This window comes from Galleria mellonella, unplaced genomic scaffold (genome assembly GCF_026898425.1).
Source record: "Galleria mellonella isolate WM207_F2 unplaced genomic scaffold, CSIRO_AGI_GalMel_v1 utg1053, whole genome shotgun sequence".
Classification (NCBI taxonomy): Eukaryota; Metazoa; Arthropoda; class Insecta; order Lepidoptera; family Pyralidae; genus Galleria; species Galleria mellonella.
In genome coordinates, this window is record NW_026441968.1 from 625,206 (window position 1) to 652,950 (window position 27,745).

At 36.9% G+C, this 27,745-nt stretch overlaps 1 protein-coding gene across 1 annotated transcript in view; it reads right to left on the bottom strand.

The window, feature by feature from the left end:
* The window catches only part of LOC113511306 (uncharacterized), a 140,507-nt gene that overhangs the window by 18,620 nt on the left and 94,142 nt on the right, over positions 1-27,745 (bottom strand). The window contains 13 exon segments of the mRNA XM_052903210.1: positions 758-993; positions 1,370-2,356; positions 2,848-2,960; positions 4,114-4,205; positions 5,492-5,661; positions 7,050-7,161; positions 8,524-8,646; positions 10,178-10,357; positions 10,963-11,145; positions 13,195-13,371; positions 14,635-14,826; positions 15,153-15,259; positions 15,811-15,883. Coding sequence (XP_052759170.1) covers positions 758-993; positions 1,370-2,356; positions 2,848-2,960; positions 4,114-4,205; positions 5,492-5,661; positions 7,050-7,161; positions 8,524-8,646; positions 10,178-10,357; positions 10,963-11,145; positions 13,195-13,371; positions 14,635-14,826; positions 15,153-15,259; positions 15,811-15,883 — 2,745 coding nt within the window.

The following is a 27,745-nucleotide window of genomic DNA, read 5'->3' on the forward strand; positions in this document are numbered from 1 at the left end:
CAATGGAACGCCAAATGCTTCGATTCAAACAAACCTCTTTCGCTTCTTCCACATTCATCAATCTTTTCATACACGCTCGCCGGTTACGGGTACTTTTAATCTGGCCCTTCTTCAGCACGTCGCCTATTTGGTCGACATACGTCCGTCTAGGGCGGCTCCTACCGACATCTCCATTCATTCTTGCCCGATAAATCTCTTTCGTAATTCATCTTTCATCCATCCTCCAAATGACCAAACCAACGCAACATTCCTTTTTCGATTTTTATCGATATACACGTAATATTAATTATAAAAGCGCCCGATATACCAATATGATTGCAAGCAGTCTGCACTGCCCTTAAATTGGTCGCTGTTGTAATATCTTAAATGGGATGCTTCAGTGGTAATCAAGTTTGTTTATTGTCTCTTTTATTTATTAATTTTATTGGAAGATGTATTAACATTAGGCTAAGATAAGAATAATAATATCTTTATTTCCTTTAACAAAATTAGCCTATGGTACAATATAGCTATGACCCCACACTAGGCAAAGCCTGTCTCGTGGAATTATTACGTTATTAAAAAGATTACGTTACTAACAAATTGTGTCATTGTAGCCTGTAATAATACAGATTATTATTATTATTATATTGTTCAGGTTTATGTTAACTTCAATTTCCAATTTCATATTGCCATTAATTTTAATAATAACTGGAATAATCTATTGCTCTTTAATCTCAGTTATATAATTAAAAAACTTATTGAAAGGTTTACTTACCAGAACTAAAAGTATTATTAGGTTCTCTCCCATATTTCACTATCTCAATATTTACATAAGGCTCACTCTCTATTGGTTCACAAGGGCTCTTCGGTCGACCCTTCTTCCCTTTCTCTGTTTGGTTGCCGTCCATTTTATTCATTCCTTCTACAATTTCTTTTATTTCTGTGCTTTGATTTTCTTCACTGTTACTTTCAGCTTGAAGGTTACGTCTGCCGCCTTTACCTTCTCGTCCTCTGGAAGTTAATTAGTAGCAAATTTATATAAATCTTAATAATTTTAAATATGACAGTCAGTATCTACTAATACAGTGTTATTATCGAATACATAATATACTATTAATGTATATTATTAGCTGTAACCCGTGGCAACATCAAAACATTTAAAAAGTATCCCATGTGTTATTACAAAATATAGTTCATCTGTGATCACAAATTTCATAAGAATCTGTTCAGCTTTTTAAGAATAAATTACAAACTTGTAAACATCTTTACAAACTTTTATGCTTGTAATATTAATATAATGCACGACTTTTTCATTATATTTACCTTTATTTATATCGCGTATGATAGTACAGCAATTAATGTTATTAACTTATTATATTTCACTTACGTTTTTGGTATAGTCGCAGTAGTTTGATTCAGTCTGTCTGTTTTTCTACTTGTCCTCTTTTCCCGTTTATCAAGTATATTATCTACTTCAGTAGAATTCGTGTTATTATATTGTAATGGAATTACAGCCATTTCTTCGCCATACACTTTCATGGTATCATTATGCGATTGAGTTTCTAAAGGTATTACTTTTAAAAAATCACCATTGATATCATTAATTGACTCTAAACTTTTCATTGTAGAAATAACATTTACTATTTCTCTATAATTCTCTTCAGCGTTAATTCCACGTCGCTTTCTTGATTTCGTTGTAGTTTCTACTGTACTAGTTGTAACTTCAACAGAATTTTCTGTTTGTAAATCCTCATTCAACTCCTTTTTACTATCATCAATAGTTTTTGGAGTTAAAAATCTTTTTCTACGTTTATCAACATATCTTTCAAAATATTGATGTTTTAATCTGTCTATGTTCCGTGCGTTTCCATTATTTTCCGAATCATGATCGGGAAATAGTCCTCCTTTTAATACAGTAACATGAGACAGGTCATTCAATTCTTCAGAATTTTCATACTCCGAAGCATCTTCGCGTACGACTAAATCATCCTCCTCTGGTTCATATACTGGTTGGTAAGAGTATAACCTATGACCAATGGGTTCTCCATGTACATTATAAACGGTATACACAGCCGTAGGAAAGTTTTCCTCATCAGAACTCTCAATATCACTACCAGGAACCATGTCCTCTTCAAAGTCCGTATCCAATTTCTTCATAAGCTTAAAGTTTGCATGCCTTAATGTTTGTTTTTGATTATTGTGATTATATTTGTTATAAAGTTGATCCACGTACTGCTGTGTTGGGTCTGTTTGTCTCCGTATATTGTTGTAATATTGGCGTAGATAAACATCTCGGCGGTGACGTATTTCTGGCTCTGTGACTGACCGTCGTCTGCGACTCCACCTTATACGTGGATGCTGATACAGTGTGCATCTAAGGGCATTTTTGATTAATTGGTACAGCAATATATAACAAGATGTACATTGGGTAATATAATTTTAAATGTTTGGGTCTTAATCGTGTATTTATTATTTTTGTTTATTTTGTAAAGATTTCAGCCTGTTATACTACTTTGATTTTGTTATTTATTAAATGCATGTATGCATGATTTTGATAGTTTTTTGCTTTATTTTGTAGTCACAAAACTTTTCATTTGATTGTATTTATAGAAATAATAAACATTTTCCTACTATTAAAAATATTTAAAAATTTCAAGCACACTCGATCTAAACCAATCAAATACAAATAAGTATATTAAAATTTAAATGGAGATGTAAAATAATCTCATAAAATGCATATTCTATGCATTATTTGTATAGTAAAATATCTACGTTGACTTTAGCAGTAGTTATTTATCATGTTACTAAATGATACATTAGAAATTTCGGTTAACGTCCTCTGGGTTCGATATCAACGTTACTTACTTCGGCAATTCTCTTGGACTCCAATGTCCTCCGACGCAAGTGGCTCCGGGAGGTCCCTCGGACAATACATACCCTTTCTCACACTCATACATTATTTGCTTGTTGTTTACTACCTGAAACAAATACTATATGTCTTATTCAATTTTAACTAGGTATCATTGAGTTTATTTTTAGTTGTACGGTTTTTACCCTTGAACATTCTATAATTTTCTTTCAGCTTCTCAAAGGTTGACTGTAAGAGATCCCTCTATGGGGTAAATCCGTCATTGTATATTAAATATTTTAATGTGGATACTTATACCAATGTTAAATATATTATTTTCCAGAAAGAGACTTTGTATAAAAGTTGTTTGCTTGGACATCTCTGTCTCATTCGTGTTTATACTATGAAACAGTTGTTTTTTTTTTTTTTTTACAACACAGGGGGCAAACGAGCATGCGGCTCACCTGATGGTAAGTGACTACCGCCGCCCATGATCACCCACAACACCAGCGGCATTGCAGGTGTGCTGCCGGCCTTTTAAAAAGGAATATACTCTTTTCTTGAAGGTTATGTTGTCGTATCGGTTCGGAAATACTGCTGCTGGAAGTTGATTCCAAAGAATGGTTGTGCGTGGAAGAAAGTGCCTTGAAAAACGCACGGTGGAAGACCGCCACTCGTCCAGATGATTGGGATGAAACTTTAGTTTGTGGCGGGTTGTACGGTGGTGAAAATCAGCAGCAGGTATCAATCCGAACAATTCCTCAGAACACTCCCCATGATAAATTCGGTAGAAGATGCACAGAGATGCAACATCTCTGCGCAGTTTCAGTGGGTCGAGTCGGACAGTAAGTTGTGTTTGCATGGCTGTGTTTCGGTTTGAAGGGTGGGATATGGCAGTGAATTTACAAGGTACAGAGGAATAACACCTCAGTCGTCAGGAACGGCAATGCATGGGGGTATCATGGGCGAAACAGTTTACTCTGTTATGTTCATGGTACTGCTCATGTCTATAGGCGACGGTTACCACTTTCCATCAGGTGGGCCTTCAGCTTCTTTGCCATTCTAGTTGTATAAAAAAGAAATTTATTAGAAAAAAGAATAATTCTTCTCCCTCCAAAGGTTGCCTGAAAGAAATCGCTATTAGCGATAAGGTCGCGCATTATTTTCTCATTGTGATCATTCCTTGTAATTGTTTGTATTTATAATAAGTTTACTATTGTAACCTTTTGAAAGGAAACAATAAAAAGTATCTATCTATCTATCTAATATAGAAATTTACTCACCTTTTTAACGTAAGGCCGATAATCATACAGTCCCATGTTACCAACAAGCAATACTTTCCCATTTTCAATGTAACCAGGAAATGGACAGAAAACTGTAATGTAAAAAGAGTCAGGTCAATCTCAAATAATAATAATAATAATAGACAAATGAATAATAATAGTAAAATGTCCCATATTCACACCGATATCCTGGTCCTTAGGGTAGGATACCGTTTGTTACGGGAAACCATGCATTGAACACCTGAGGGCATATCCTAAAACATCAAGATCCAAGCTAATTCAAAGAATATTATTTATTTATTTTAATTTAAATAACCCAAAATTTCAACAACAGAAAGATTTCATACAAAAATCAACCGAGATTTTAATGGAAACATTTTTCTTATACGACTATATTATATATGTATACATATAATATATCCATTAAGCAATTATAAGCCAATTTTGCTAGGCTTATGTCCAACAGTGGACGGATAATGGCTGAAATGACCATGATAAAGCCAATTTTAATTATATTAATTTATTATAAGAAAATATACTAATAAATAATAAAGTTTTTGTATTTTATGCACGAAAAATTATTAATTCACTCTTGCGCCACCTGCCCATTTCTATCTGTTCTCCTTTGTCTGTAAGAGATTGACCTAACGATAAGACCGCCTTTTGTACCTTTATGTGTATATTTTAATGTGTATTTATGTTACTGTATTTCACTTTAATTATTCACTTGTCATTTGTATATTTTTATTTATAGTGCAATAAAGAGTTAAATAAATAAATAAATATATTAGAAAAATACTCTGATCACCTCGTGTTACTATCTTGAAGCAACTGTACTTACATGACTGTTTTGGAGGGATATAACCTATTACAGGGTATGAAGGCATGACATCGTAGTCCAGAGAGAAAGGAATTGTTAGCAACAATGTCTAACAACCACATTGCTAGCAATATACCCTATCAAGTTGCCCTCCACGTGGTACTCTTTGAAATCATGGTGGTTAATTCTTGTGAAATCTATGTCATGACAGACTAATTGGCTTGCTTTTCTCCTCACTTATCACACTTACTGGTGCCCCACCAAATATACCGATAACACAGGCGGGGTTACCATTCCATTCTCACTCATTAAAAAAAATCGTAGTCTTCAGGATTGGTAATGAGAAGCACATATGAAGCGTGAATTTACAGGGTACAGAGGAATAACATCTGAGTCCTCAGGAATGGCAACGTATGGGGGGTATCGTGGGCGAAACAGTATACTCTGTTATGTTCATGGTACTACTCATGTCTATAGGCGACGGTTACTACTTTCCATCAGGTGGACCATCAGCTTGCTTACCTTTCCAAGTTGTATGAAAAATATATTTAGTACTACCTTCTTCGCATTTGGGTGCCTCTCCACTCCAGTTGCCAAAGGAGCACACCACAATAGGGTTCCCTTTCAGTTCGTATCCATCTTTGCAACGGAACCTCGCCTTCATTCCGTGCTCCGTCTTAGGTGCTATAACCATCCCGTTGCGCGGATACTTTGGCATTTTTTTGCATCTGAACAAAATTTTGAAAATATCATCTGCTTTTTTTTACTTATTACATAGTTAATAATAATAATAAGCTTTATACAAACAGTAAGTTACAAAATTGCTTAACTATATCCCCACACGGGTCGAGACTGTATCTGGGAAACCTACTAAATTATACTTAGTTTAGTAGGTTTCCCAGATACAGTCTCTTACTTCCAAATTCCTGTTACAATAACTGGATAGTTACAATTTAGTTTGTGTATATTGTAGGACTAAATATTGCGTATACACACACACGCGCGCAATCTTTATATTATAAATAGGATGTTTAGTTCTAGCGTGTGTGCGCGCTCTTGTGCGTGTGTGTGTGCGTGCCTGTGTGCGTGTGTGTATGTGCATAGACGCGCGCGCGCGCGTGTGTGTGTGTGTGTGTGCGTGCGTGCGTGTGTGTGCGTGTGCGTATGCGTGTGCGTGTGCGTGTGCGTGTGCGTGTGCGTGTGCGTGTGCGTGTGCGTGTGCGTGTGCGTGTGCGTGTGCGTGTGCGTTGTGCGTGTGCGTGTGCGTGTGCGTGTGTGTGTGTGATATGAAACTATAGTACATTTGCATTTCGATAAATATTTTAGACAAACAAATATTTAAAACCTATTATCAGATCCTCTGTAATTTTAATAGAATATTTAAAATGCCAATAACAAAACAATATATATACTAAGTTATACTAAATTAATAATTGTAGACTAAACTAGACACGAATTTCAAATCCTGTTTGCTACATAACACTAATAGTAATTCATGAATAGGATTTGAATTTTATAATTAATTTATACCTTTGACTAGTAACTAGTTATGCATATACTATTTTAACACATCGGACATTACGTAGGTAACGCCACGGGTTACAGCTAGCTTATGGATAAAAAACCAGAGGGAGACTTTGTACTAAACTCGTTTGCATGGGTACATATAACTTATTTGTATTTCTACTGTAAAGCACCAGTTAGAGGATACATACTCTTAACATCTAGTAGTGGGGGGGAGGTTTAGCGATGGGTCCTAACAGCCCCATTGCTAGCAATGTACTTTGTCAGATCAACCGCCCTGCGGTCCACCCTGAAACTATCGTGCTTAATTCTAGGTGTATTCATCACGATGGGCTAACTGACCTTCCTATTCATCCTCACCTATCATCCCCCACTGGGGCACCAGTGTATACCGATAGCGCAGCCAGCGGTTACCATTCCATTATCATGACATCTTAATATTCAGGAATAGTAACCCATAAGGTTACTACAGTAACTTCTGTGTCCCATACTGATCTGCAGTACTGGTCATGTCTACAAGCGATGGTTACCACTTTCCATCAGGCGAGCCGTTAGCTTGTTTACTAATTCTAGTTGCATAATAAGAACAAACCTTGCCGGTTGACATCTTGGTATCTGAGTCCAGGTTCCATTGTTGCACGTGACTGCTGCGTTGTTTGAAGGGAACTCATAGTTTTTCTCGCAGTCTACGAGGATTATCTCACCTGAGGATAGATTTAAAACAATTATATCACAGGAAAACCCACAATATTAGCTTGTTTTATATTTATTTGCCTGTCAACAGTTTACAGTGGTTATCATACTCGTATTACAACATTGGTTTTCAGTCTACGCTTCCCTCTGAGAATTATTTATTTAATCATTTAAACTTCAATACGCAATTATATAATACAAGTAAGTGTACATATGGCGGACTTAACACCTAACGGCGTTCTCTACCAGTCAACCATAAGGCAAGTAAAAATTTTTTATTATAATGACAAAAATATTATAATTATTTTAAATGCAATGAGAAGACAAATAAAATAGCACAATGAAACTTCACTTTTAGTTTCACCAAGCACAAGCACTCATTAGTTTGGTATTGATTGGTAAGCAAATTTGCAATCTATTATTTATGTATGTATTTATTTATGTAATATTAGAGTATTTACATAATTTTCTGTTTTATGCGCGCATGTCTTCGCGAAGCACTTCATTTTAACTTGTTGCTTTCGTAAAACTGGCTTAGTATTTTAATTTAATTTATATTTGTAAACCACCGTGTCATGGTAATCTCATATGGACTCCCGCGATACAGGTTCTCCTAGTGCGCTACTCGCTGTTGTATTTTTTTTTTTGTATTTAATAAATAAATAAAATAAATAAATAAATATTTGATATAATTAAAGATTGTATTCCGTTAAAAACCCTACTTCAGTTGTGACAAAACCAGTAATTTTGATTTAAAAACTAATCTACTGAACCTATAAGTATATTCTTTCAGATAAAAAAAGAATTTTCCAAATCAGTTTCTAACTGAGGGAGTTATGAGGTAACAAACATAAAAACAAACAAACAAACATTCCACAATAGAGGAATTAAGGATCTCTTTTTTTTTAAGTCGGTGGAAAATTAGTGTCACAATTTATGGGTATTGGGTTGAATTGGCAGACTACTTCTTTAAATCTTTTTTTTTTATGCAACTTAGAATAGCAAACAAGCTGACGGCCCACCTGACGGAAAGTGGTAACCGTTGCCTACAGACATGAGCAGTACCATGGACATAACAGAGTTATACTGTTTCGCCCATAATGTCCCCCATGCGTTGCCATTCCTGAGGACTCAGGTGTTATTCCTCTGTACCCAGTAAATTCACGCCATATCCCACCCTTCAAACCGAAAAACAGCTATGCAAACACAACTGCTTTACGGTTGAAACACGAATGGGACAGAGGTACCCAAGCAATCGGCTTTTGTACAAAGTCTCCCTCTGGTAATGCTAAAAATGTCCAACAAAGCTGATCATTTTCCTAAAAGAATTTGAGCCGAGAGACTTCATATTGTGGTTGGTAAAATTCACTCACCATGTTGCACCATAGAACTGCTGCCAACGATCTGAGTGTTGCTCTCCTGAGTATCATTCTCCCCAGTTTTATTTTCCACCAGCACCACTCGACCTTGAGACACGTGAGGAACCACGCATGGAGCTAAAACATAATGCATAATACAGCAATTGATTAATAATTTTGTATTAAAATGACGTATTCTCTGTGTATTGCGGATCAGAACTAAGAATACAATATATAAACCATCGACAGGTGGTTCAGACACATTCTAGGAACTAAATAAACATGCATGGGACGAGGAAGGATTACAGTATTTTTTTTATACCACTTAAAATGGCAAACAAGCTGTCGGCCCACCTGATGGAAAGTGGTAACAGTCGCCTATAGACATGAGCAGTACCATGGACATAACAGAGTATACTGTTTAGCCCATGATACCCCCAATGCATTGTCATTCCTGAGGACTCAGGTGTTATTCCTCTGTACCCTGTAAATTCACGCCATATCACACCCTTCAAACCGAAACACAGCTATGCAAACACAACTGCTTCACGGTTGAAACACGAATGGAACAGAGGTGGCCAAGCAATCAATTTTTGTACAAAGTCTCCCTCTGGTAAGTAATGGGAATTTTGGTCGTTAAGAACTGCACGCGACTCCCATAGAATTAATTTTGGTTAATTCCTGTTGAATTCACCACAGTGAAACTAGCTTTGCTACATCCTCACCTATAATCATTCATTGGTACCCCACCAACGTACGTCATTAGAACAAGTGGGGTTACCATTCCATTTTCACCCCAAATATACTACACAGTACTGTCTCAGAAGAATTCCATCTCGTGAACGCTTAGGTTTTTTTTAAATGGGTGATAATGAAATGGTAATCCCGTCATCATAGCAATCCCGGCGCTATCGTTACACGCTGGCACCTAGTAACGGATGATAGGTGACATTAAAAATAGGTGCTTTAGCCCAATGACAAATTCCACTAGAATTAACCACAATAGTCTCCAGGAAGAACCGCGTGCAGGTTGACCTGATAGAGTGCACTGCTAGTATTTTTACTGCTACTATTTTTTTTATACAACTTAGAATGGCAAACAAGCTGACGGCCCACTTGATGGAAAGTGGTAACCGTCGTCTATAGACATGAGCAGTACCACGGACATAACAGAGTATACAGTTTCGCCCATGATATCCCCCATGCGTTGCCATTCCTGAGGACTCTCTGTACCCTGGAAATTCACGCCATATCCCACCCTTCAAACCGAAACACACCTATGCAAATACAACTGCTTCACGGTAGAAACACGAATGCCACAGAGGTACCCAAGCAATCGACTTTTGTACAAAGTCTCTCTCTGGAGAAAGGATTAAAAACTACAGTACATGGTTCTTCAAAAAGTGTGTTATAAAATTGTTTTACTGTTGACAAACTACACGTTACATTCCTGACATTATAGAAATCTATAAATGATAATTTAAAATTTAAAATCTCATGTTATTGTCCAATAAACCACGTCAAAAATCTTCGTGTACAAAGCGAGCTGGAAATCTTTCATATATCTTTCATATCAGAAGACACTAACCTCACATCAATGGTATTATTAAAGTACTTATACATTAAAAATTATTTAAAAAGAAACAAATTAGTAGTTAAATATATTTACCTAAACACATAGGCAAAGGATGGCTCCATGTGCCATCGCTTTGGCATATGGCAGAACCGTTCCCTTCCATCTTCATACCGTCTTGACATCTAAAGATTATGGACGCGCCCAGACCAGTCCCTGAAGATATGTTCTCCAGCCAACCATTCCACAGTTGTCCTGGATGACCGCAGTTTATTTCTATGAACATATAAATTTAAAAAATGACAATCATGTTGCAACAGTCTTTAAAGGTTTTTCCAAGAGACTACAGCATGGGGTACTTCAAAAAAGACATGAAGAGGTTTCCTCGGGGTCGGTAAACGCGTGCGTAATACCCCTGGTATTGCAAGCGTTTTTGGGCTACAGTAACTGTTTACCATCAGGTGGGGCGTATGCTTGTTTGCCACCTCAGTGGAATAAAAAAATGTGAAAGGGATTATTAGTAATGGTTAAAAAAATAAAAGTTATTTATTGAAAATGAACTACCTTTTACCGCGTAACCGAGATTATGAACACTATCCAGGGTAAAAATAGCCTTACTTTCGTTATTATATAAATAGGACTAGCTTTTTCCCACAACTTCGTCTGCGTGACCGAGATAAAAAGTAGCTTTTAATCTTCTCCATACCATGTAGTATGGGTATACCAAATTTCATAGTGATTGGTTAAGTCGTTAAGGCGTCAAGAGGTAACAAGCAAACCCAACACTTTCACATTTATAATATTGGCGAGTTTTTTTAAATTGGATTACCTAGATTCTTTGATTAAGGTCTATCAATAAATGGTTATAAAAAAAATCGTACCTTTACACACTGGCTGTGTCCCGGACCACTTTTTATCTGCCCCACAACGCCTCGTAGCGTCACCAACAAGCCGGTATCCATATTTGCATTCATATGACACCACTGAGTTGTATGCACACGATGTGTACACAGCCTTTCCATGCCTGGGAGCTTCAGGAGGCGGGCACTGCACCTGCGTCACCACTAGATGGCGACACGCGTCGCTTTAACCTAACTCCATTTTTAAATCACAGATGGTATTGATACTATAATTACTGACATTGAAATGAATAGAATTGGGTTTATTAAAGGAAATACCTATAAATATTATTACATCAATTAAAAATTATATATTTTGAAGGGAATAGAAGCAATTGGAAATGAAACACATGCAAAACATAGATTAGAACACGGCATGCATGAAATAAAACAATCGTTCAATTTTTACCTTTATTTCGCTACAGCATAGTTAGTAAGGTAGATTTAAGAAATTCTTTACAATAAATTCTTGCACGTTCAACATCGATTTAAAGCCTTCACTACATAAATAATTGTATAATATCATCTACATGTCGCTATAACGTTTGGCTATAGGCAGTTATAGTAATTTATCATGGCCATATAAATTTCGAGTCCACTAATATTGGAAAATTACTAATTGTTTAGAATTTGAATAGTACAACAATTCTATGGTAACAAATAATTTATTAAGACACACTACGTTATCTAATGATAGATTCAGGGTGTCCCCTTCTCTCCTCCTTCTGAACAGCGGCAGGAAAGGAGAAAAAATATGTTTAAAATCTCGTTAATCACAACTAAATATTAATGGAAATCCCACTACGAAAACAAACGTTAAAACACCAAGACATCAACTTTGCATATCGAATAGCAAAGAAATCATTACCATAGATGACATTATAAAAATAATCAATAAAAACGATTAAACAAATGTTAAGAAAGAAGTAAAAGATGTTAACAATGATTTTGAAGTAATATTCAAAGTGGGAGATCCATCAATCTAATTGCATCATGACAATGATATTGCCTACATGATAGCCATGATAATAGCCGGAGTACAAGCGTCATGCTAACTAGTCACCGTTAAAGACATTGAGATGTCCACAAGATTCCACAAACTCGAAAACCATGCAACATTCCAAAAGATAACACTTAAATTGGCAACTACATTGTCACGAAGCGATGCCAGACGATTGTAAAATATCTTAATGTTTAGTGACGAGTCTGTTCTGTGATTTTAAATACATCTTAAGTAAGCATCAAGCAACAAATGACTCTGACCGTCCCATTAGAGATTATAGTAGTGAGCATATTTATTGATTTATATTTTTAAGTAACGAATGATTCAATGTAAAGATACCAAATTTGATAATATAATTATCTGTAGGAAAAGTAAATAAACCAATTGCTTTGATGCTAATAATAATAAAAATTAAAGAATATATATAAAAAAAATTTTAACACGATTGATTAACCAAAAAAATGATTTTTCATAAAATTTGTAGACAATATGATTCGCCACGATGGGCAGATTCAAACGGTACTCCAAACATCCAAATATATTCAGACATAAGTTACGCTTGAATAAAGAAGTTGGCTAGTTATGTAAATATCATCAGATGATACAGGTAAGTATATAGTAATAAAGTAATAGGTAATTGAAACTTAGGATGAAATAGCAAAAAGAATCAAAGAGAGGTAAGAAAAAAACCAACATAGTAATAACACATGTAACATTTTGTTAGAACAATGGATATTAGTAGTATTTATATATTGTAGAAAGAGTAGAGTCCTAAAGAGTGGCAAATGTACAATAAAATGATTTTAATCCCAGATGAGGAGGTAGTCAGTTTGTGCACTTTCAGATAGAACATTCGAGCATCTGTATCATGGCATAGCAAGCCGCTATGTTGTATTTGGGAACATCAAAAATTGCTCATGATTAAAAATCTCAGATGGTCCCGAAAGTGGCCGAGTTTTCTCCAGAGAAATACACTTAACATACATTAAATCGGCTTTATCTTACAGTTAAAGTTGAATTCTAAGAAAAAGCGAATTGAAGATCAAAAACATTTAAGTTTAAACTTAAAAAACATTTTGTTTGAACTCAAATTGTGTGTATAAACATCCAAATATCCGAAGTTAAATGAAAATTGACGTATTAAAATTTTGTTTGGGCCTAAACAGACTCATCCCTAAAATACAATCAAAAACCCTGACCAATATACTTACGGACACAAGTTGGGAGCTCCTTAGGAGCCCATACTCCGTCTGCTTGGCAGTATCTCTCCGCCTTGCCGACCAGTTCGAACCCTTGCCCACACTGCACCACGGCTCGGCAGCCGAACGTGTGACAGTCGGCTGTTACCCACCCGTGGGGTACATCGCCTGGCTCGCCACAGGAACGAGCTGTAAACATAAGATTATTATAATGTACACAATATACAGTTAGTGTCGTAAAAACTCGACGAAAAGAGAAAAATTCATTCGATATTTTCACATTTTTCCATTTCATCACATTAAATATAGATTTTACAATTTTTTTTAACATTTTTGTAATTTCTTAATGCCCTTTAATTTTTTTCCTTGCGTGGGCAGGCAAAGTAGATAACATTGATCTTTTCTAAAAAATCAGTACAGGATACGATACGTTTGATATACAAGTATCTAAGGAAGACAAAGCCCTAAATTAAAAAAAATAACTTCGCTAGCTGCTTCAGCGACTTTCTCCGCTTGAATCAGTATAAAAGTATCTTAGGTGCTAAATTAAAATATACAGGTGTAACAAATTTTATTCAAATCTGTCAGCTGTCTAAGCATGATTAAGTAACAAGCAAATATTTATAGTTTTAGTAGGATTAGTAAAAGTAAACAGCTTTCAATTATTTTAGGTGTAGAATGGTCCATGAGATCAATCAACTGAAGGTAACCACTGAAACTTTGTCTAAAATTCGTCTGCATAAATAACTCTAATACTATATAAATATATTCGCCGTACGATCCTGGCATAGAATAGGCCGCCCCTTCTTTTCCCGTGGGAGTCATAAGAGGCGACTAAAGTAGGGCGAGGAGTATGCAGTAGTGTCCCTCTTAAATCATCTCCAAGGCCTAACTGCCAATCAGCCAAGCGTGGCAATTACTGGCAACTTCAGCTTGTATATCATTTATAATATTATAAAAAAATCAGACTCTATTGGTCAATCTAATTCTGCAGATATACTCGCTTCCAAGTCCAGTATACCCAAGAGTCATAATAAAAAAATACTTTCTACCGCTTGTACAACGGATTGTGCTCAGAGGGATTATTCAATATGATCCCTACGGCTTCTACCATCGTACAGTTCGCCATCGACAGAAAGTTTATCCACGTTCCTCAGAGCCTAGATGGTCGCGTACAGCGCAGTTTTAAAGACATTTCCTCCCATGAACGATTAGGTTCTGGAATAAGCTCTCTGTCGAGGTTTTCTAAGTGACTACAGCATGGGGTTCTTCGAAAAAAAAGTTTCTTTAGGGTCGGCAACGCGCGCGTAATTCCCTGATATTGCAGGCGTTCATAGGTTGCGATAACTGCTTACTATCAGATTGGTCATATGCTTGTTTGCCACCTCAGTAATATAAAAATAAGAATGTTAGTAAGGAATCTTACTTTTAATTAATTTTATAGATACGTACGCTCACAACTAATGTCTGGACCATACCACGAGGCCTGACCGTCTATGGCGAGGCACTTCGCCCTCGGGAAACCATTTGTAACGTAACCCGTGTGACAGATGTATTGGACCGTGGCGTCCAGATCGAAGGTGGCCTGTTCGGGTAATGCGGAATGGCGGGCGTGCTCGATCGTTGGCGGCTGCAGGCAGTAGACTGGAAATATGAAAGAAAAAATAAAATCAAGAAAATGAATCAGCATTTACATGCAATACTGACAAATCAGTGGGATTTCTTTTAGCTATTGCATTAGAAATTTCAAAATTATAACGCCAACGCCAAATAATTAAGATAGGAACAAGATGATTAGGAATTATTAAATTTAAAAGATAAACGTTCAAAGTTCACATTTGTAGATTACATTTAAAGTTAAAATTCTAAATTTTTGTAACGAATTAAAGATTTTTTTAGTTTATCCAACAAGGCGGTTCTTTTACAGACAAATACCTAGAAGGCAAAAGGTATTAGGACATAAGACTTACTGTTCTCCTTGCACGCTGGCGCTTGGCCCGCCCATTTGCCATCTGCTTGGCAACTCCGACTCTGCAGTCCCACCACGTGGTACCCATGTGGACACGAGTACGTCGCCCTGGATGAAATGTTTGGAATAAACATGAACTAGATGACACCAACGGGAGACTTCGGATAAAAGTCGTCTGCATGACTATGTCTGTTCCATCCGTGATTTTGTAACAGCTGTGTTTTTATTATAGGTTTATTTAAGGGGGGAGGGGGAGTGCTCATTTCTGAATTTCTTGGTGCACACTCTAGAATGCAAGCGGGAGTTTTAACTATGCGCAAAGAGATATAGATTCGAATATGTAAAATGTTAATTTTTAAGGAGCCAAGTCTTTAAAAATAATCTTAAATACACGAATGGATGCTTGCATGGCTGTATTTCGATATGAAAATAAAAGATGACAGTGAAATTATATATACATATATGCAAAGTACTGTGATATCCATGGTACCATTAAAGTTCTATTGGCAGCGATTACCACTTTCCATGAGATGATCCGTCAGCTTGTTTGCCATTCTTAGTATGACTAAAAACTGATTTGACGAATTTAAAATATCAGGACCTCTGCCTATACTGCTTGTTTGCTACTTCAGTGCTATTAAAAAATTTAAATCACTCACTTTCCGCCGAATAACTTTCCGTCTATCGTCACATGACCGACTTCTGGCTGTTCCAAGTCGGGACATTCTCGATCTGTAACAATATATAGAGAAACATTGGACAAACTCAATAAAATCAAAAGCACCTATAAACAAGCTTACACTTACAGGATTGTTTTTGTCTTTCCGCCTTATTTAAATTTTATTGGTCTTGTAACTACTTTAAAATGTTTTAACTTTAACTACTTCTAGGTTTTCCCTAGAGACTACAACTTGAGGTTCTTTAAAAGGGGTTAAAGAGGTTTCTTCAGGGTCGGCAACGCGCGCGTAATGCCCCTGGTATTGCAGGTGTTCATAGGCTACGGTAACCGCTTACCATTATGTGGACCGTATGTTTGTTTACCAACTCAGTGGTTTAAAAAAATTAATTTAGAAGACAAGTTTTCTTTCTGATACGTAGGAGTAGAAGGTAAAAAAAATTATAATCCCAATATTGATCTAATAAGCGACTGCGCGAGAAAATGTATTCGGAGTGACGTATAAACCCCAAACAGATTTATGTTTCACTATTTTATTATCAGCATGTATTTCTTTCTGTTGATACTCAAAATAAACCAATATTTTAACTTCTACCTCCATAACACAAACACAATTTATTCCAATTGTATTTTAACAAACTATTTTTGCATTAATCTAAACAAATTTTTATCATTCAGCGATCTAAAATGTTTGTAAAATACTCGTAGAATACAAATAATTCTTATTTGAATAGACTTGGTTACAAGTTCTTTTAAAACAACACCCGTTCTCGAGTATGAGTGAAAGAAAGATAGACAGACAGAGAGAGAGAGAGAAAGAGAAAAACACTGAATATGATTTTGTCATGTCTGAGATTAATCCTATAACGACCACAAAATAATCGTCTATTGACTTGGAAATTTCAATTATAACTTTCTCATATTCAAACGTTCGATGCAAGATTATTAACAAAAAGCAAAACAAAATCCCATTCAAGCGGAGATGTATAATTAAATTTGTCAAAACAAAATTTTAATTAAACGCCGAATGGAAAAAATAAATTTATGCCCTTAATGAAAACGAAGTCATTAATAATAAAGGAGTCTCGGCCCACGGGTGTTCTGGACGCGACAGGGTTAGTGACGAAACAAAAATGAGGCAACGGTAAGCCGTCACAAATCCATTTGGGCAAAAGGGTTTTTGTCAAAGGCCCAACGTTTCGCTTCTTGAAGTTGGGTAATTTGTGTTTTATTTCATAAATTCTCAATGGTTAATAAAGTATATTTGGAGTTTATAATTAATTTATAAACAATTAGAAGGGAAAGGTTTTTTTTTTAATTTTTTACTTCATTAATCTGTGTTTTTTACTAATTTAAATTGGAACCATATAATGCACGTTTACGTGGTCAATTCTGACCAGATATTAACAACTTTATCCTTTTTTATCCTTTTTGGCCTTATATTTTGCCTACTTCCTTAGTGCACTGACGGACTGCTTTTTATGCAACTTTAGAATGGCAAACAAGCTGATGGCCCACTTGAAAGTATGGAAAGTGGTAAAAGTTGCCCATACATATGAGTACTACTATGGACATACCACTTTCGCACATGATACCCCCATGCGTTGCCATTCCTGAGGACTCAAGTGTTATTCCTCTGTACCCTGTAAATTTACTGCCATATCCAAACCCTTCAAACCGAAACAGAGCTATGCAAACACGACTGCTTCACGGTAGAAACACGAATGGGGCAGAGCTACTCAAGCAAACGGCTTTTATACAAAGTCTCCCTCTGTTTGCGTAAATGAGGTCCAGATACTATTCAAAGTCGAATTTAGAAAGCAGATTTTTTTAATCGGCTCGAGTTTTGGTGTTCTGGATTGTTCCAGATGTTTGACACCTAGTTTATCATATAACAGAATATACTACCTCGGGAACTAGGTGATTGGTGCGATAGTGTAGCGTTTATTATTATACTAATTGTATTATTTGATTGAAGCGGCCATTTTTGTTTCATCATCATTTTATTAGCCATTATCAGTCCACTGCTGAACATAGGCTTTTCCCATAAGTCTATTTTGGGGGTTTGGCTTTGTTACCACGTTTGGCAGGCGGATTAGCAACCGCAGTTAGGGTTTCGTGATGTTTTAAGAAAGACACTGCTGTCAATCCTTTGACTCTTAAGTTCCCTTAGTCGCCTCTTACGACACCCACGCGAAAGGAAGCCGTGACTCATTCTATGGGGGGTCCATATGGCGAATTTTTTTCACAGCAAAAACTTCTATCCAATTTACTCGCCATAAGTTTATTTAATTACGAATAAAATCTTTTTGCAGGACAAAATAGTATTATGTTACAAAGGCCAGATTGTTTAAAGAGTGAAGCAATTTATTCTAGAATCCTAGACTTTATATTCAAAGCGAGGGCTGCTCTCTGGTGGAGTGCACTCGAGCGTGAGTGACAATTGACTGTGATCTTCTTGCATCTCCACATGCTAAGTCAGCGAATCCACTTCGTTTATTTCTCTAGCCAGTTATAAGAGATAATACAACCAGTTTATAAGTGACTAACTTTTGTCAGCTTCGTATGTGTGATAGACATAAATAATGGGAAATTCCACATCATCGTCCATCAGCTGGTCCTCAAAGTGGTAACCAAGCGAAAAATATCTAAGACCAGAACCCAGAATGATCTCGGCGTGAATTTACTGGGTACAGAGGAATAACATCTGAGTCCTCAGGAATGACAACGCATGGGGGGTATCATGGACAAAACAGTACACTCTGTTATGTCCATGGTACTGCTCATGTCTATAGGCGACGGTTACCACTTTCCATCAGGTGGGCCATCAGCTTGTTGCTATCAGCTAAGTTGTATAAAAAAAATCTCGAGCCAATTTAGAAAATGTCGTTTCTCAAATTAGTAATATAGTTTCGAATAATCCGGTCAGCTGGTAAGTATCGATTGTAGCGACTAGTGTTGGCTATAGGCAATTGTCCCTGATATTGGAGTGGCCTCCAGTCGAGAAGCGTCTCCCTAACGTCTCCCGTCGTGTCAAGGTCAAGGTCAACTTTGAGAGGCAGTTAAGGGTATTATATAAAAACGGCACGTTCAGTTGTTAAGAGAGGTTATTTCGTTTGGACGCCATATTGGTCGACGTTTTGTAACCACGTGACGGCCTGAAGCCCTTTAATAATGTGATAATTTTCTTCAAATATCTATAACCTTTATATTATTGAATATTTATTTATTTATTTATAGGATTACCAACATAAGATACAGCTACAATAAAGCTAAATTTTAATACAATACACTGGCAGATCAGATCTCACTGTTCTTACATTTATAGGCAACCACAGCATGCCTTGTGTTTGACAAACATTAAAATATAATTAAATTATTAAATGAGTAAAGATATTAACAATACGAATAATAATATAATATAAATAATGGAAATTGTATTCAAATTATTATAAAATATAAATAAATATAATGTAACGGGGAGGTATATCAACACTTTAATTTAGTCATGAATACAGAATGATTATCGTTGTGAATATCAAGTCCACTTAATATCATCATCATCGGCATCAGTTGTCAAATTTCCACTACTGAATTAGGCCACGCCTTGAGGGATTTTGCCTGCAATCGTCACGCTTAGCCTTAAGTTGTCAACCGCAGTTAGAATTTGGTGATGTTTTAAGTGGGGCGCTGCTGTACATCCCTTGACCAACACTACTGCAAATCTCTGGATCACTTAATATATATATATATATATATATATATATATATATATATATATATATATATATATATATATATATATATATATATATATATATATATATATATATATTTTTTTTTTTTTCGATATGTGAAAATGGTATAGTAACCCCGCCTGCGCTAACGGGATACGCTGGCGGAGCACCAGTGAAGGGTGATAGATGAGATGAGAGAATGAAAACAGGCCAGTTAGCCCATCATGATGAATTCATCAGGAATTAACCATGATAGTTTCCTGGGGGAACCGCGAGGAGGTCGACCTGGTTGGGTATATTGCTAGCAATGTGATTCTCAGCCTCCATTACTAACAATCCCTTTCCCCCCTATTTACTAATATTATTTTGTGTACATATTGTTAACTTTTGTAATCTGTATTATTCTATATGAAATAGTATTATTTAAACCTTTAAATTGTCAGCAATATATAGTTTTATACAGAAATATAGTTAAACTGCTATATATTAATAAAAATAAATTATTAATTACAATGATGTAACATGGACTATCTAATACCTACTAGTTTATCATACCTATACGAAGACTGAGAAAATTCGATTATTCAATTATTTGTAATCTCAATCTCAAGGGGGGAAAGGGGTTGTTAGCAATGGAGTTTAACAGCCCCATTGCTAGCAACATGCCCTATCATGTCGACCTCCACGTGGTTCTCCCCGGAAACCATCGTGAACAATTCTTGTTGAATTCGTCACGATGGGCTAACTGACCTGCTTCATCCTCACCTATCATCCTTCACTGGTGCCCCGCCGGTGTATACCGATAGCGTGGGTGGGGTTACCATTCCATTATCACCCATAAAAAAATAATCTCAATCGCAATGAACAATCGACGTATGACGATTATTCTACGTAACTGGAGCAAAATTAACAGTTTCTTTTAAACCCATACATTTTCAGGTATCTTTTATGACCGACAAGTAACATTAACTAAAGTAAATAGGCACTCAACTGCCTCACTATATACCCATTTTCTATCTGACCTAAAAACTGGGACGGTCGAGACCAGGGTTGCCGGATGCGAATTTTTATTTTTACCCAAATGTGTGTAATGTTTTTTCTCCAAATCGATACAGTTTCCAGGATTCTTACCCAATTTCCAATCTCAATTACCAGCTAGTATATTATATAATAATTGTATGGATATTATTGGTTTTTCATTACGTTTTGCCATATGCCATAATGTGAACAACTACTTTTCCCTCTTCTTCTCTTATCCTGTATCTATTGTATACCATCAATCGTATATTTTACTATAATTATATTTTTATTTTGTACAACTTTGAATAGCAAACAAGCTGACGGCCCACCTGATGGAAAGTGGTAACCTTTGCCTATAGACATGAGCAGTACCATGCACATAACAGAGTATACTGTTTCGCCCATGATACCCCCCATGCGTTGCCATTCCTGAGGACTCAGGTGTTATTCCTCTGTACCCTGTAAATTCACGCCATATCCCATCCTTCAAACTGAAACGCAGCTATGCAAACACAGCTGCTTCACGGTAGAAATACGAATGGGACAGAGATGCCCAAGCAAACGACTTTTGTACAGTCTCCCTTTGGTGATAATTATATACCTTATATAGAGTACAACACTAAAACAATTATCCAAAATTTACAAAATAATTACTCAAATATCTCAAAAACCCATTTCACTTTCCTCCAAAAATTTCTGTTCTCCAAAATTTCGCGAACAGAATATTTTTTACCCATAATTGCGAAAAGCTACCCAATCTGGCAATGCTGGTGGAGACTGCCGGTTGGCTATTAGCATGCGGCGTGCTTTGAATATGGCCTCTGGATTAATGGACTACGAGACTGAACCTTGACAGGAATTACTTGTATGGGAGGTGATTTAGAAGCACTTACTGAAAGAGGCGCAATATATCACATGAATATGAGTACATTATACAGGGTGGAAGGGACCGATTGGCCAAAACGAAAACAGACGATTCAGATAAATGGTCAGACCAGATGGCAGATTATTTTCCCATCGGAAATGCCCCATAGTCATATAATTAACGATTCTTAATTTTGACGCCACGCAATATACAGGGTGGCCCATAAGTCCTTAGTAATGAAAAAAAATAATTAAAATAAAACTAATTACACTATGAATAATATTTTTATTTGTAAATATAGCTAGAAAAAACGGGAATTATTTTTTGTAAATAACGTCGTCCAAATGTAATCCGTTACAGTCACGGCACTCTTGCAAACGCCTTCTGAAATTGTCGATGACTGCGTGGCACGTCACTGCTGAAATGCTTGCCATTTCTCTGCGGATGTTTTCTTTTAGGTCATTAATTGACCGCGGGTTAGAGTCGTACACTTTAGCCTTAAGGTAGCCCCATAAAAAAAAATCCATTGGAGTCAGATCCGGGCTACGTGATGGCCAGGAAATGTCTCCTCTCTTAGAGATAACTTTGTTTGGAAAAAGTTGACGGATAACGGGCATAGCAGTATTGGAGGTGTGGGAAGTTGCTCCATCCTGTTGAAACCATGTTCGGGCATTAAAGCCTGGAAAGTTTTGCAATTTTTGTGTGAAAAACTCCTCGATCATGGCCACATATCGCTCTGAAGTAACAGTAACAGCACGCCCTCTGCCGTCCTCAAAAAAGTAAGGCCCTATGATGCCATGGGCTGACATAGCGGCCCAAACTGTAACTTTAGGGCTATGTAAGGGCTTCTGGTGCTTAAGTTTTGGATTAATCGGGCTCCAATAGCGGCAATTTTGTTTACTAACATGTCCGTTAATGTGGAAGTGTGCCTCATCAGAGAACATTATGTTATTGAACGAAGTAAACCAATTAAACATTTCATTAGCATAATTCACTCTCTGAATAGCATCAGTTTCTTTTAATTCTTGCACCAACTGAATTTTGTAAGGGTGCATAAGTAAATCTTTCTTCAAAATCCGTTGTAACGATGTCCTGGATACGTTTAATGCACTGGAACGCTTACGAGTTGACTGTGTAGGATTTTCACGAATAGATTGTGCCACTGTGTCGATGTTTTGTTCCGTACGTGATGTCCTTGGGCGACCCAACCGCGGTTTATCTAACGTCGAACCGATCTCCTCGAACTTAGCAACCCAATTCTTAATCGTTTGGAGAGCTGGGGTGTCATCAAAGTTGTGTAAACCTTTGTGTTCTCGAAATTTACGCCTCGCAACGGTTGCCGAATTGTTGTTTTGATAAAACTCGCGCACACAAAACGCACGGTCCGCTCCGGTGAAACGCTCCATCGCGACTAAATTCCCAGAAACCGAAGTTACTGCCCCCGCTTCCCCTGCACCGCTCACGCGCGCCGTTTTCGTTTAATTCATATTTTACTTTTCTAAGGACTTTTGGGCCGGCCTGTATTTGAAATTTTACGATTCATACGACGCGTGATACGTAGGTTTTTTTTCATTTTCATTTAAGAGTTTCCTCTTGTCGGTGCAACCAATCCATGCATCTTCCTCCAGCCAGCTCTATCCCAGGCCATATCCTTTATCTCCCTATACGACATGACGCCTAGTGTTTCCTTTATCTGTCCCATGTAGTTAATCCTCGGTCTTCCTCTTCCTCTTTTGCCCTCTATCTTTCCTTCTACTATGCTCTTAAAAAATCGTCATGTCGTATAAGATGGCCCAGCATTTTGCCTCTTCTACTCTTTATTATTTCAATCAACGCTCTCCTCTCGTTTACTTTTTTCAGGACTTCCTCGTTCGTTAGTTTTTCCGTCCAGCTTATCCTTTCCATTCTCCTCCATGTCCACATTTCGAATGCCTCAAGCATCTTTCTTTCCTTCTGCGTCATTGTCCATGTTTCACACCCATATAATGCTATGCTCCAAATATAAGTTTTTATAAATTTCTTAAGGATTATTTTGGATATTTTTGATATAAATATATGCTTTTTCTTGTCATAGGCCTGTTTTGCGACTGTTATTCTAGTTTTAATATCCAATGTGCACCTAGCGTCTTCTGTGATTATACTTCCCAAGTACTTAAAGTTCCTAACATTTTGGATAGGTATATTATTTATCTTAATTTGACTTTGGGTTTGCAGTTCAATTGGCTTTTTAGAAGTACTGAGTATTTTGGTTTTATTTGTGTTAATTTTGCGTGACATTTCCTTAAAAATTTTATCCATAAAATTTAATAATGTTTCTAATCTTTACGTGTTTCTGCTATTGCTGCTATGTCATCGGCGAATCTAATGAATTTAATAACTTTTCCATTGAATTGGACACCCTTATCTGTATGTTCTGAAATTTTTATACATAGGTTTTATACGTAGGTATCTAGCAATATTGCCCTATCAGGTCGACCTCCACGTGGTTCCCCCTGGAAACCATCGTGAACAATTCTTGTTAAAGTTGTCACGATGGGCTAACTGGCCTGCTTCATCCTCCCCTATCATCCTTCACTGATGCCCCGCCGGTGTATACCGATAGCGCGGGTGTGGTTACTATTTCATTATCACCCATAAAAAAAACCCTTACTAATTATAATATTAGCCATATAGATGACTTTTGTGTAAAGTCTCCCTCTGGTTTGGCTGTAATATAATTATATTTTTATTTTGTACAACTTATGCTGCATTATAATTTCAGCCGTCATCTGTCCACTGCTGCACACAAGCCTTTCCCATACGGAGAGTTTTGCCAGTTGTTGCCAACGCTTGGCAGGCGCGTTGGCAACCTCAATAATTGAGGTTGTTAGCTTTAGTGAGGTTTTAGTGGTGTTTTAAGGGAGACGCTACTGCCCATCCCTCGACCATGAAGCTCTTTTAGTCGCCTCTTATTACACCCATGGGAAAGGAAGGGGAAAGGACTCATTAAATTTAAATATTTCAATTAGACTAATGAAACATAGAGAGACACCCACAAAATCTATAAACCATAGAATATATAATACTTTATTTAAATCTCTTTTTAATTCAACAGTTAAAAATAAATCCGTCAAAAGGTCATCTGATTTATGAAAGCAAATTAGAGTTTTCACGTAAAGTTAGTAAACGCGGTTTTAGAGATGCTTTCTCCCACGAACACTCAGGTTATGGAATGAGCTCCCTGCCGAGGTTTTCCCGAGAGACTACAGCATGGGGTTCTTCAAAAGGGGGATAAAGAGGTTTCTTCAGGGTCGGCAACGCGCGCGTAATACCTCTGGTATTGCAGGCGTTGATAGGCTACGGTAACCGCTTACCATCAGGTGGACCGTATGCTTGTTTGCCACCACAGCGGTATAAAAAAAAAAAGTACACATTAAAATGACTGGGAGCCGTGCAGCTTCCAGATGTGCTTACATAAATATTATTTAAACAGTTTTATGTTTGCTTTGAACCAGTCTGTCTGGCCGCAAAGACCACAAATGAAATTTTATCCAGCATTCCGGACTTTCATAATAAACGGACGCGGATTTACTAGCTGCATTTTGATTAAACTTTTTGCAGACTAAAAAACGAAAATAATTTATTACTCATATACGCGTCTCGTGCATGCATGGGGTGAGTTATGGAATTGGATAAAGCGGGTGATATACGTATAGAAGGATGAAGGCCTTTGGCGCTTGGTTATTTTTCGTGTAGTAACAAATGGCCAAGCCAACCGGTCGTATATGGAAAAATGGTAACTACGCGGTATAGATATACAACAGTATGGTATTTTTTTAATGGGTGATAATGGAATAATAACCCCGCCTGCGATATTGGTATACACTGGCGGGGCATCAATGAATGATGATAGGTGACGATGAAGTAGGTCAGTTAGCCCGTCGTGACGAATTCAATAACAATTAGGCACGATGTTTTCCAGGGGAAACCACGTGGAGGTCGACATGATGGGGTATATTGCTAGCAATGGGGTTGTCAAACTGCACAACTAACAATTCCTTTTCCCCCTACAGTATGCTATTGTGCATTACTATTCCTGAATTCTAAGATGTTAGAAGATCGAAGATCTTACGACACCAATGGGAAAAAAGGGGTTGCCTATTCTATGCAAAAACTATATGATAACCCCATGTTATCCATTGAACAAAGTATGTTTTACCAAGATCGAAATAGTTTTTTTTTTATGTGGACCAAAATGTATCTTCTAAAGTAACATGGAAGCGATCAATTGAAATAAAGACTACATCAATCGATTTGAGCAGAGAAGATCTGAAAGTTTACGCACAGGAACGTCAAAATAGCAATCCTTTTCCGAATCCTATGATTCTGATGAAGGATAACATCATTATCATCAACATATAGATTTTTTTATGCAACTTAAAATTGCGACCCACCTGATGAAAAGTGATAACCGTCGCCTATAAACATGAGCAGTACCATGGACATAACAGAATATACTGTTTCGCCCATGATACCTCCATGCGTTGCCATTCCTGAGAACTCAAGTGTTATGTCTCTGTACCCTGTTAATTTCTTGTCATATCCCACCTTTAAAACCGAAACACAACCATGCAAACACGACTGCGTCACGGTAGAAACACGAACGGGACAGAGGTACGCAAGCAGACGAGTTTTGTACAAAGTCTCCCACTGGTTATGTTGTATATGTACAAATATACAATATGGATCCCTTACTGGAATTTAACAAATCTATTGTCAATAACGTCTAACCATCTAGACCGCATACAACCGATATTCCGATATTAATCAGTTTACGATTAATTAATTTGAAACCGCGATACTGGCTGGCGTCGGATTGTTTGATAATTAAAATTTAACGCCTTCATGAGAAATTTGGGGTTTCCTATTATATCTCCAAATAAGAGACGACGGAGGGGGGGGGGGATTGTTAGTAATGCAGAATACCAGTCCCATTGCTAGCAATATATCCCTATCGACTTTCACGTGATCTCCCCTGGAAACCATCGTGCTGAATTCTAGGTGTATTCATTACGATGAGCTAACTAACCTGCCTTTTTTTTCTTACCTATCATCCCTCACTGGTGCCCCGCCAGCGTATACCGATAGCGCAAGCGAGGTTACCATTCCATTATCACACATTAAAAAAAAATTAGAGGCGACGGTTAGGGCAATTTAAAAAATGAAGAAAGTAAACGAGATAAATGGAAAAAAAGAAAAAGGAATAAAACAAAAAATAAATTGATTTCTTTTTTGTTTTATTCCTTTTTCTTTGAGAAAGAAGAAGAAAAAGTAAGAATAATAATAAAGGGAGGAAAATCTAGACAAGAAATTGCATCTAAGAGACTCCGCGGAAATTATTGGCAATTCATAATTTATCTATTCGTCTATTGTAAAAGGAATCATAACAGTTTAGAATAGACGAAGATATCGGACAACATACACACAATTTGAAAGGCGTGAATTTACTGGGTACAGAGGAATAACACCTGAATCCTCAGGAATGGCATGGGGGGTATTATGGGCGAAACAGTATACTCTGTTATGTCCATGGTACTGCTCATGTCTATAGGCGACGGTTACCACTTTCCATCAGGTGGGCCGGCAGCTTGTTTGCCATTCTAAGTTGTATAAAAAAAAAAACACAAAAACAATAAACAAATTGAGACCCACTTCTCTAATTTTCAATATTAAAAAAAAGTAACGCTCTTCGGTTTCACATAGATCAATAATTTCTTAAAACACGCCATTTTTTTTTTAATTTTGTCATTCTTTAAATATTTTTTTCCCCATTTTTTTCCTCCTAAATCCACGGTCCTGATAAAGTAATGGGTGAAATGTAAACATTATACCGCCTGACCCAGTTTTACTAGGCTTACACCTTACGGTCCGGTCGGCCTTAATGGAATCAGAGCGTCTGAACGGTAACACCCTATAAAAATACTGTAGTTACCCCGCAAATGTACTTGCCCATGAAGTTACAAATGTATGGACATTACATTTCGGAACAAATACTAAAACATTTTTTTTTATACAACTTATAATGGCAAACAAGCTGACGGCCCACCTGATGGAAAGTGGTAACCGTCGCCTATAGACATGAGCAGTACCATGGACATAACAGAGGATACTGTTTCGCCCATGATACCCTCCATGCGTTGCCATTCCTGAGGACTCAGGTGTTATTCCTCTGTACCCTGTAAATTCACGCCATATCTCACCCTTCAAACCGAAACACAGCCATGCAACACAACTGCTTCACGGTAGAAACACGAATG